This window comes from Emydura macquarii, unplaced genomic scaffold, assembly GCF_026122565.2.
Source record: "Emydura macquarii macquarii isolate MOO-44397 ecotype Brisbane River unplaced genomic scaffold, CSIRO-AGI_Emac_v2 contig_2205, whole genome shotgun sequence".
In the NCBI taxonomy this organism is placed as follows: Eukaryota; Metazoa; Chordata; order Testudines; family Chelidae; genus Emydura; species Emydura macquarii.
The window spans coordinates 7,826,792-7,839,123 of record NW_027132342.1 but is presented as its reverse complement, the minus strand read 5'-3'; the positions used below and the strand labels follow the sequence as shown (position 1 = coordinate 7,839,123).

At 39.6% G+C, this 12,332-nt stretch overlaps 1 protein-coding gene across 2 annotated transcripts in view; it reads left to right on the top strand.

Moving 5' to 3' along the window:
- ITPR2 (inositol 1,4,5-trisphosphate receptor type 2) overlaps nt 1–12,332 on the top strand; it is a 328,286-nt gene that overhangs the window by 105,694 nt on the left and 210,260 nt on the right. For both annotated transcript variants that reach the window (XM_067559269.1, XM_067559270.1), the window contains exons 11-16: nt 4,269–4,420; nt 5,661–5,760; nt 5,916–6,076; nt 8,580–8,721; nt 9,515–9,676; nt 10,642–10,814. In XM_067559269.1, coding sequence (XP_067415370.1) covers nt 4,269–4,420; nt 5,661–5,760; nt 5,916–6,076; nt 8,580–8,721; nt 9,515–9,676; nt 10,642–10,814 — 890 coding nt within the window. The remainder of the gene's footprint in view (nt 1–4,268; nt 4,421–5,660; nt 5,761–5,915; nt 6,077–8,579; nt 8,722–9,514; nt 9,677–10,641; nt 10,815–12,332) is intronic.

The following is a 12,332-nucleotide window of genomic DNA, read 5'->3' as shown; positions in this document are numbered from 1 at the left end:
CATTTCTGCCATGGAACCAGAAGGCCAGATCCTCAGTTTGTGTCATTTTGGCATAGCTCCATTGAGTTCAATGGAGCTATGCTTTACATCAGCTGAGGATCTGACCCACAGAGTTTTTTCTTTCATACATACATCGGATGTGGAATTTGGAGGGGGGGAAGCCAACCTGCATCTCTCTAAAGGCTTTTTCTTTTCAGCTTCCGGCAACTGAGCTTGTTTAAAAAGCATACTCTCTTAATTAAAACTTCATTATAGGTAATGCAAGTAGTTTGGTTTAAACAAGTGGAGCAGTATTTTAAAAGGTTCAGCCAGGAATTAATTTGGTAATAAATAATCCAAAAAGCACAATTTAAAAATGTGTCTTCAGATTTAAAATGGTAGTGTTTGTGCTTATATAAAGCCAGCAGTCAGACCACTTGAGAGGCTCTGCACTCACAGTGAGAGAGAAAGAGAGAGAGAAACACACACGGATGCTGGCACATTATTATTATTCTGCTGTTGCACACAGGTCTGAATCAGCTCTGAAAATGCATACATTGTTTCTTACCGAATGTCTCTGGCTCCTAACAACAGAATTGCAACGTGATGTCTCTGCTAAAAATGGGATGACTCACAAATGAGTCAATAGCAAAGGTGTTATAGGAGGCTAACTGCTGTGCTGTCTGCCAGGGTTCAGTAAAATGCAGGAGCAAGGGTGGCTGTTAATTTACTCTATTCGTTTTTCACATCGAATTTTTTAACTCGTCTAACCTCTGGAGTTCTGTTCACATTACTGCCAGATGAAAATGCTGGTTTTATAAAAGCCTGCTAAAGTGGGTTAACATATTGAGATACTACATTGTATTTTAACAGGCATTTTCAGAAGTCTGGCTGTTGTTAAATCTAATTTCAACTGAAGTCTGTAGTGTATTCATACAGGAATAGGGCATTATCCCTGTCTGTCTCTCTGCCACAGGAGGTGGTTTTACCAATTGGAATTGTAGATTGGGTTTGCTTTTCTAAAGAAATGATCTTCCAGGTCTGTCACATTTTTGCACTGTTCTGTGCCGTTAAAGTGAATGCTCTTCCATAAGCCAAATCATGTGCAAGTCTCCTGAATTTTAGGTATAATAGGCTCTGGGGATAGGATGTAGTTGAATAGTGGGGACTCTTGTGATCTGTGGTGGCTCATAGTTACTAGCAAACCATGCTAAGGGCTGTGAAGTAGGGTTGTCTAGTGGGCACTTGGAAATATCCAGGTATTGGGAAGGACTAGTCTAATTTTATCTGATTTATGTTTTCTCTGTCTGGACTATAGTATTTGGTTCCAATAACATTAAACTTCTGCTTCACAATACAAACAAACATTACATGTTTTAGAAAAAAAATGTTCCTATATAAAATGATGCATCAAGTCAACAGTAGCAATCCAGTAGTTATGAAATTTTTTGTATTATCTATAATCTGTAGCAACTGGTTTAAAATATACACATAGTGTGCTGAAATTTACAAGTCATTTAGGTTTTGTGCTGCTGCTATTTTTCCAAGCTGCATGCATGGCAGTTTTATCCATTGGTTAGGAGCACCAACTCTAAAAAACTCAGTGCCATCCTTGAATTTCTCATTGTTTGCTCCTTCAATCTCGCTGTACCCAATGAAACCTGTATCTCCCTCAGATGCTGCCTCTGCAGCCACTTTTTCTTCTCTCATACCTCACACTGTGCCTTTAAAAAAACAAAAAACAAAACCAACAACCTAGCCAGGATGTTGGGCTTTTCTTCTTCCACATTTGCTGCTTCCATTTCCTCCCTTTCCCACTCACTGTCCTCCATTGAACGGTATTACCCATCTATGTAGCTAATTCTGACCACCGCTTCAGCTTCTTTTTGAGTATTCTTTATATTCCCACACATCCAGGCTGCCACTTTTTCTTTTCTAAACTCCACCCTTTTCCTTTTTCTCCACAGAGCTAAAAATCTGGTCCAGGTTCTTGTCATCTTATGACTTTATTACTGTAATCTCATCCTCTCTACCCTCCTTAACAGCCATATCACCTTCCTCCAATCCATTCAAAAGAGAGAGGGTAAAATAATCTTCCTTACCTGTCCCTCTGACCATATCACTACCCTCTCTGCATTCCATCATTGTCTCCCTCTTTTCACTGCAATTAGATCAAGTTTTGTGTCCTCCCCTTGAAGACCCTTCGCAATTCTGCCCCCTCCCTACCTGTCCACTCTTCTTTCATTCCAGTGTTGGCAGCTTCATCCACTTTTTGTCAATTTCTCACATGTACAAACAAATAAAATGCCTTCTTCCATGCTGCCTCTTATGCATAAAATGCCCTTTCTGCACTGATCGTTAAACTAACACAATAGGCACTGGATGCCCCTGAGGAAAGTGCAGTTACAGGAGAATTTGTCCTTGTTTGTTCCTGTTGTCTCTACCTGGTTTGAAGCAATGGGATGGAATGTTAGTATTTTCAGGCTTGATGAAAGAAGTGAATATTTAGCAAAAATTTGAAATGTTTCTTCTCCAGTGGGATACAAAGGGGGGACTAGTTTATCTGAACTGGTTAACTTATCCCTAATTGTGGTGCTTAATCAATGGGCAATATCAGTAATCAAAGCACCACTCTGATTATTTCTTACTGTATAGATCTTATCAAACCCCAACTGAAAACAAGTGTATCCTTTTTATATTGCTTAACACGTTCCTTGCTTAGTGACGCACTGTAAATCATGTTAATCACATTTCAGAACTTCACGGTCTGTTTTTCTTTTTTGGCATCCTTGGCTCCCCTCTTTCTCTTTCCCCACCATATATTTTGTGTGCATGATGTGCCAAGAGTTTTTGATCTGAAATTTATTGCAAATCTTTGATAATATATACAATTTAAGGGCTTGATCCTGCAACCCTAACAGGAGGAGTAACCTTTACTCACACCAGTAGTCCCATTGACTTCATTGACACGTCAGATGGGAATATGGATTACTCCTTCTTTCAGAAAGGGTTTGCAGGGTCAAGCCCTGAGAATTTAGTATTTTGGGCTAGATTTACAAAAGTATTTAGGTGCCTAAAATGCAGATATCCACCTTGTGGGATTTAGGTGCCTAACTCACGTAGGTTAAAAAAAAAAAAAAAAACAACCTGGGCATGTGTGGTCTTGAGAAAAGAAGACCCGAAAACAGTCTTTGAATACGTTAAGAGCTGTTCTAAAGATGGCTGGATCTCTGTGTCCACTGAAGGTAGGACAAGAAGCAATGGGGGCCTAATCTGCAGCAAAGGAGATTCAGGTTTGATAGTAGGAAAAACTTTCTAACTGTTAAGGCTAATTAAACTCTGGGATAGGCTTCCAAGGCAGGCTGTGGAATCCCCGTCATTGGAGGGTTTTAAGAACCTATTGGACAAACACCTATAAGGATGGTCTTGATTTACTTGTTTCTGCCTCTACATGAGGGGTTACACTTAATGACCTCTTGAGGTCCCTTCCAGCCCTACGTTTCTGTGGTTCTATGGGACTTGCAATGGGAGAGAAGTATATAACCTGCTTAGATACATTTGTAATCCCAGTAAGTCTTTAAGCACCTGTTTATCTTTGTAAATCTGGCCCACTGATTCTGGGGCCTGTTTCTGGTAGATGCTCAGGCCCCTCAATTCCACTGACTTCAATGGGATTTGGGAACACTCAGTTCCAGGCAGGATCCAGCCCCCCATATGTGTTGTCTGTTTACACAGAGCATTTTAATAGGGTCCAACTGGCTGGCTGTGCCACTGCCACTCCATGCAATGTCAGGCTGATTTTTGAATGGAGCAGTGGTCTTGGCCACTCCCATGGGATCAGGTATAGTGCTATGATTATGACCACTGGTGGGGAAAAGAACACAGACCCTTACAACAGCAACTGAACTAATTTTTCTTTTTCTTTAAATTTCGATTTTCATCCATTTTTATCTTTGGCCCCTTCCGGACTAGTGCAGTGTAATTACATCTGATGGGAGGGAAAGGTCTGCAACGACAGCAGGTTTCTGAAGTGCTGGTGTCAGGTAATAATGAATGCGGTACTATAGGCTCTCTGTAGTGTGTGACCTGCTTCTGTTATAATGATTGTCTGAGACCCCGTGTCCATGGGGCAAATTACATCCTGTATGTTACACGTTCCGAAGCTGGCCTTCGCACAGCCTCACTGAAACGTAGAAGTAAAACTCAGATATACTACTTGTCCACAAGGTAATTGGAGAATTTATAATAAGGCCCAGTGCAAGGAAATAACCCTTGTGCCTAATCAACAGAGAGACTGTGACCTTCCTGCTTCAAAGAAGAAACGCCAAGCAGGGGAGAAGATTATGTATACTTTGGTCTCTGTACCACATGGAAATGACATCGCATCTCTCTTTGAACTGGATGCCACTACTCTTCAGAGAGCTGATTGCCTGGTTCCAAGGTAAAAAAAAAAAAAAAAAAAAAATGCTGCATTGACAAGGTTTCTCTCTAGCATTATACTGGTGAGTAAAGCAGAAAAATCAAACATATGCTAGTATTATTCTTCAGTTGAAATCGAGGAGCATTCATAGATAAACAAGAGATGTATAAAACATGACCCTGCTGCTGTGACTGGATAAAATAATTGAGGATAAAACAAATAAGACTTAAAGGGAAACTGTCAAGATATAAAAATAATGGGCCAAATGTTGCACAAGTGTAATTGGCAGCAGAACAGGGCCCAGTGTACTGTATGAAAAGAAAATGTAGTTAGTAAATCTGAGTGAATCATTCAAAATAAATAAATTATGCAATGATTTTTGCTTTGTTTTCTGTGCTTGCACTGCCCATGACAGATCAGTTTCTTAGAGTGTATTTGTTGTTCAAATTCATTGAATAAATAATTTTTGAAGTTTTTGCTCCAGGAATTAATTGTGAACATTTGAAATTTGAGCAGTGTTGCTTAATTACGATTGGTCAGATAAGTCACTTTTTTTTTTCCTGTTCCATGATTGAATGAATGTGCAGTCACTTTGGGGCAAATTCCCCAGTGTGTCAATTTAAAATTTGGTTTGTGATAATATTTGGGTAAGCAACTTTGAAATTAATTTTCTGTGCTAATTTTTTCTATCACAATTCATTGCATGAGTATTCACAGATTGTGAACATGAGAAGGGAGTGTGCAAAATTTGGCTGAAGTGAATTAATGTGAAAAAAAAGTAGAATAAACAGTCATTGAAAAACATTTCAATTAATTGCTCATCTCTAGTTCCTGACAACACCACAAACTGAAAGAATTAAAAAAAAAATCTAATTAATGCTGTTTGGGCACTTGATTCTCCGTTTAGGATTGATATTGTCAGTGTTTATTCACTTGAGCAATCTTATTGAAGTCAAGCTTACTCATGTGAGCAAGAGTTTGCAGGATCCAGCTGTTAGACTGTGACTAATAATGTGCTGCTGTTCTTTGGGGCTCCCAACTCTGTAAAGGGCTGTTCAAATAAAAGAAAAAAAAGTCTTCATACTTTGTTGAAATTCATACAAGTATTTCTGTTCACACTAGATTTTTAAAGCCTTCCCCTCATCATGTTTTCCTTCAATAAAACTCATTCAGGTCTCTCCCAACATTTTGCACCAAGATGAAGTGTGTAGCTTCCATCGCTTTTTCTCCAGTCCTGTTATTTTACTGTGTTTGTCTTTAGGAACTCTTACGTTCGGTTGAGACACCTATGCACTAATACTTGGGTGACCAGTACCAGTATTCCTATAGATACCGAAGAAGAGAGGCCTGTGATGTTGAAGGTAAATATTAATACAAGTGTACTAACTTTCCAAACCCATTCCTATAGTTGTCTGTGAATGATTTATCTTCCTTACATAAAAGATATATAAAATTCAGAGGAAGATAGGATTGCTCATCAGAATTAAACTCTGTTAAAAAATAAACAATGTTTCAGATTGGGACTTGCCAAACAAAAGAAGACAAGGAAGCTTTTGCCATTGTATCAGTTCCTCTGTCAGAGGTCAGAGACTTGGATTTTGCCAATGACGCCAACAAGGTTTTAGCATCAACTGTTAAAAAGTTGGAGACCGGAACAATAACGCAAAATGAAAGGAGGTCAGTCATCTTTTTTTTCAGATCATTATCATATTAAATGAATATATGTGGTATGCAAATACCACACTGATGGACACATTAGTAAAATCTAGATAAATCAGTAGAAGGTAGATGAGGAAGGTGCATAGGGTGCTAGCCTGGGACTTGTAAGACTGGCTTTGCCACAGGCTCCTTCTGTGACTTTGGACAAGTCACTTAGTCTCTCTGTGCCTCGGTTCTCCATCGGTGTAATGGGGACAGTAGCAGTGCCCTACCTCACGGATGTTGTGAAGATGAATACATTAAAGATTGGGAAGTGCTCAGATACTATGGTAATGAGGGGCCAGAAGGGGCCTAAGATAGATAAGGAGGTATAATGTGAGTTTCAAGATGGTTTCATAATCTAGGTAAAACTTTAAACTGTTTGCATTCTGGAAAATTTGGATCCAATGGGCCTGATTCTCATTTACATTAAGGACCTTTACTCTGCTCTTTTACACTGCCAAAAAGGTAAATGAGAATCTGGCTCAACATCAACTCCTCTCCCTTCTATCCCTTATATTTATAACCCTCTGTCCTCTTTGTCCCTCCCATTTTCCATAGTCTGTTCTGCAGATTGTTGCTGGTGGTAGTGGGTCTGCCCTTTGCATTCATCCATGCTTCAACTTCAGTGCTATTGCAGTGTTTGCTCTTTACACCTTCCCAGGAATTAACGGTCTTTGTTGCACATTGTAGCCACATATATCATATTGCTGGTGGTGTAGAATGCGATTTATTTTCAGTGGTCTGTAGAAAAATTAAATATTAGACAGCATCTCTGGGCACTGTGTAATTTGTAACTTTCATTCAGTCATGGAACAAGCAGCTTTTTGCTAAAAATGTTAATTTTTTGGGTGATAAAATTAAGCTTCTGTTGACTAGTGAATCAAGAGGTTTTTTTTGGGGTAATAAATAGAACAGAAGGTTCAAGAGTAGATAGAAGATTTATTGTAACGTGGCTTTAATGGCCTAGGTGTTGGCACTTAACTTTAAAGAGCGGATGGGCCACTTCACAGTGAATAGGGTCAGAGAAGCACAAAATAACTGGGGTGTGATGTAACAATGGAGCGTCTCACTGTTAGCCTTGTTACAGTAAAACATTGCATTCAGCATCACCAAATAGTGGGGCTATTGCAGTGATGCTGAAAATATTTCATACTGGTTTCTGGACATGGGCGTGATTTCTGTGTGTCTATGATTTCATTTGAAAGAATAGCAGTCCTCATTCTTCCCTTCATTCTCCCTTTCTGGCTTATAAAGGTAGGGATCCTGCCAGCACCAACCTAGTTGCTCAGCCCTACACTCACTCATTCACTCACCCTCCACATTTTGCTGCTTGGGGATCACTCGTATACTGGGAGCCTGGTTCCACTCTGACCAGGTTCCAAACAGATGGACTACATATGGGCTGAAATTTTTAAAGCAGCCTAGGAGATTTAGCACATGGTTCCTCTTGATAGTAATAGAAGCAGTGTGCCTAAATCCCCTAGTCTGTTTTTTTTGTTTGTTTTGTTTTTAATTTCAGGTGAAGATCCACATGCCTCTAGGTGCTACAGTTTAGTAGCCTGGGTCTAGAATATATATATTAGGCCAAATTCAGCTGACACTTTGAGGTCAGTGGGTTCAGCTGCAGGCACAGTTTGGCCCACTCCTTCTTGAAAGCTTTTATTTTTCTTTCCTCTATTTTCTTTTCCCTATGAGCTGGTCACAAACACCCAAGATTTAGTTACTGAGCCCACATGGGATCTTGTTTGCTTTTTGCAAAGCTGCTCCTGGAAAGCCTGTAGTTCTTCTGAGAGATGTTTGGTGAAGTGAGTCTTGACATTCCAAGTTCCATCTATATATGCTCTACCATATGCATGTACAGCTTACTGTTTCTGTCGGCCTTCTCCAGGATGGAGAAGCCTTTTTCTAGGATTAGAAGTACCCGTCCCATTTTGGTGCTCTTTACCATTGCCCTTTTCCTTTAGCAGGGAGTGCAAGATGTGGCCTTTCTTAAATTCACCTTCAGTACCTCCTTGGCCAGTCGGGGTATGGAATAGGAGGAAGCTTGCATGCTCTTCCACGGCATGCAGCACATCATATCTGAAGCTGGGCCTGCATTAGTGGTTACCTGCAAAACTCCTAGCTAAGCTGCACGTGAGAACATCTTGGTGCTGTCACAAGGGTTTGGAGACAGCTGGTGGATTCGTTCTGTGTAGATTTCTTGTTTCTGAATATTGTACATCAATTCAAACTTGCTTCCTGCTTTGTTGTGGTTGTTTAATGCTTTGGTAAACATCCCTGTGATGGATTTAAGCCTCTGCTGATCCAAGGTCTTGAATCTTTAAGCACATGTCAAATTTGCCTTTGCAGTGACTGAGCTTCTGTTGTGCCACAGAAAACCTACTCTAAAGTGTGTGTGTGGTGTTTGTTTGTTTTTTTTTTTTAAATGAATCCTAGCAAGTATCAAACTTTATAGTAATGATTTCTCTACTTATTTTAGGTTCGTAACCAAGCTGTTAGAAGATCTCATTTTCTTTGTTGCTGATGTACCTAATAATGGGCAGGAAGTTTTGGATGTGATGATCACCAAGCCAAACCGGGAAAGACAAAAATTAATGAGGGAACAAAATATATTGGCCCAGGTGTGTTTTAGATATTAGCAGGTTGTTTATAAATGTACATATGGGGGGCTCCTGAAGGAAGATGGTGGTTTGTTTAATGCAGCTAAATAGTCCTTCATTAACATCCACCTGGGATTTCTAGAATGAAATTAGCCACACAGGTCTGGATTGTTGTCTGAATGAAAGGGAAGCATTTTAGGAGGGGAAAATTGAATATAAATAGCCAAATTCTGTTCTCAGTTATGCCTGTGCAATCCCACTGGGTTGTATGGCTATAATTGAGAGTAAATGCTTGCCCAAGGGTGATTAAGTTGAAACAAATTTGCTACTCTAATTCCCAGTGCTGTAAATGACTCTGCACATGATGAACCTCTGCATTCTCATGGAGCTGGAAAGACTCTAGTTCATGCCAAGATCTGTGCACATGCAAAATGTCATGTGAATCAGACTTAATAATCTGTGTAAGTAGCTCCTTGAATAAAGAACAGTGAAGAGGATGGAGAAGAAGAATAACAGATTTGTCTTCCTCTTTGATTGTAAATTTATCCAAAATTATTTACAATTAATTCTTCTACACAATGTCAGTCAGTAGGTCGATGGGAAAATGTCACACTAAAAAGCACACTGTTTTAATGTCTGAGATTGTCATTATTTTCCCAGCACTTTCAGTGTTGTTGTAGATGGCAAGAATGGTGTCCTCTTCCTGACTTGGCTTATGGTACTTCCTTAACTTTTAGTGTAAATATGCATTGAAGTGAACGACTACAATCATGCAAAAATCTTGGTTTTGTTGTGTGATTTTGATTCTGAACAGATATTTGGGATCCTCAAAGCTCCTTTTAAGGACAAAGGAGGAGAGGGATCAATGTTGAGACTTGAAGATCTAGGAGACCAGAGATATGCTCCGTACAAATACATGTTAAGGCTATGTTACAGAGTCCTCAGACATTCCCAGCAGGACTATAGAAAAAACCAGGTCAGTTGTATCCAAGATTTCACCTCGCCCCCCTCCACAAATTGTTACACAGTTGTATTCTCTGGGTGTGACGCTGAATTCTATACATGTATTTGGATTCTCATTGTAGTCCAATGAAACCTCTTTTGTAAGAAAGGGCTGGAGGACTGGGTTCTGTGTGCACTCGTGAATAGCAAATTAATCTTTAAAGTAATGATTTCTCATGCTGAGCAATGGTATCAGTCAGAAGCTTTGAATGCTATGGGTTTCATTGTCCCGGAACATGCACCATGCTCTTTCTTCCTGTTTAAAGCTCCAGAGGTTCGGGAGTGAAATTGGGACTCCCACTTCCTGGGTCTCTGCTGTAACACCAAAATTATTCTCTTGGATTTCAGATTAGAAAGTGAGAGTATTGCATGGATTTTTGAGTTCTTCTTGCTGCCAGATTTGTGAAGCAAGGATTGATAGTGGTCTTGAAAGCAGGGCTGATTCAATCAGGGTGCCCTTTTATGAATGGGAGAAAGTTCAAACCATTCAATCTAATATTTTTGAACTAGAGTGGAGAATGGGTCATCGCCCCAATGACTCTGCAGGCATGGGGGGACTAAAGATAAGATGTTGAAATTATTTGTGTGGCTTATATGGCTACTTTCTAGAGCCTTTCAAAATATTTCTTGCCTCTAAAAATATCAGGAATATTCCTTCAAAATAATGTAAATCCCAAGTTTTGCTTTTATTTTTGTGTATTTGGGATGTGGGTGTATTATAGAAGACTCAGAAGTATTGGCCACCTCTAAGATGACTAATTTTTTTTGTGGTACATTATTCAGGGATCCCATATTCACTTCACTGCACACCACTAGTAAGATAGGAGTTTTGAGAATTAATTTGATTGTCAATGTGACTGGATGTTGCTGATCCTAAAAGAAAGATGCTGCTTCTTATAGGCTGTTGAACAGAGCATCCTGAGGCTTTTTATTTTTCAGGAATATATTGCTAAGAACTTCTGCGTCATGCAGTCCCAGATTGGCTATGATATTCTGGCAGAAGACACCATCACCGCTTTGTTGCACAACAACAGAAAACTACTAGAGAAACACATCACGGCTAAAGAAATAGAGACGTTTGTTAGCTTACTCAGGAGGAATCGAGAGCCAAGGTTTGAAATAGTCTACATAGCTTTCTTTTTCTGTACTGACACTCTTTTATTCTTGTTACAGCTGTGAATCTGCCTTTTATTTGCTATTTTGTTATCTTTGTTCCCTGGCTTAAATTTTTCTTAGTTCTTGCAGAACACCCACCCTCCGTCCCCAACATTGTGTATAAATTGTTACACTAGAAAGAGCCAAAATACCTGCAACTGTTTTGGTTTCTCCACCATTTCTTATCTGAATGTAAGATAAATGGAGTTTCTAATGAAAGAAGTATCTTTTATTTTTTTCATTAGACTTCCAATTGTAAAAATACAGTAATAACGTAAATGTATGAAATCAAGGTGTTCAGGACCAAATTATGTCCTCCGTAATGGTGGACATCACTTTTATGGTAACGATTTATAGTACTGCTGGAGGCTCTTGCATTGCACCACTTTAGATATTCTGCATATATCTGCAGCCATATCACCTGAAGCTGTGATCTCATCACAGCCTCCAAGCTAAGCGATCTTGGGCTTGGTCAGTATTAGAATAGGAGATCATATTGGTACTGAGCCAGTTCCCTGGTTCGTTGCTAGAAGATGACTGTGCCATGTTAAGGGGCCTCTTGTCCTAGTTTATTAAAGATCTCATGTCACTCTTCGCAAGAGGAAGGGTCTTGATTAGATTGACTGACTGAATTTATTATTTGAATGCAAAAACAGCTCACGCTTTAACAATACACCTTACAAACAGTTCAGGATGACCCACTGTTAGCAGTTAGGGCCTGCCCTGCAGCATTGACTTATATGTAAAGTTCCATAGCCTTCCATGGCATTGTTTGCATGAGGTGAGGTCTGCAGGACTGAGCTCTAGAACATACTGAAAAAATTAAAACCTTCCTCAGCGTATAATCAGGGTATGTAAGTCCCCTCCTCCCATGCCTGAGTAATTACATTCTGCCTACTTAAATTTCCCCTGCATTTTCAATCAGATTGTGTTGGGGTTTTTTAGTTTCTGCCATAAACAGTTATGTAATGCTGCTGTGTGAAGTTAATTACCTGCTACTTGCTACCATGGAAGTAATTTTATTTTAATGGTGGGTGAACTGGTTCCTGAATATGATATACTTTTACATTTAGACCTTTCATTCAAAAAATAGTGTATGAACACAAACACTGTAGAGTTCAGAAAACTTCTGGGAATGAAAGTGTAAACCAGAGGTAGTCAATTATATTTTTGTCAAGGTCTAAATTTCTTGGTCAAGGTATAGTCAAGGACCAGACTTCAGAGAAAATAATACCCCATCCCCCGCTAATGATAGTAAGTAAATTTAAAAAAAAAAAAAATTGGGGTCAGTTCAGAAGCATCTGGCAGGCCAGATTTGGCCCACCATCCGCTTAGTGACGATCCCTAGTGTAACCTATGCTAACACAATGTGGTGCTTTGACCCCCTCCTTTAGTGGTTAGACCAAATAGAGCGGTTTATGAACCTGCTACTGACTTCAAACTGATGGACCTGGTCCTAGCGGCAGAGGCTCATG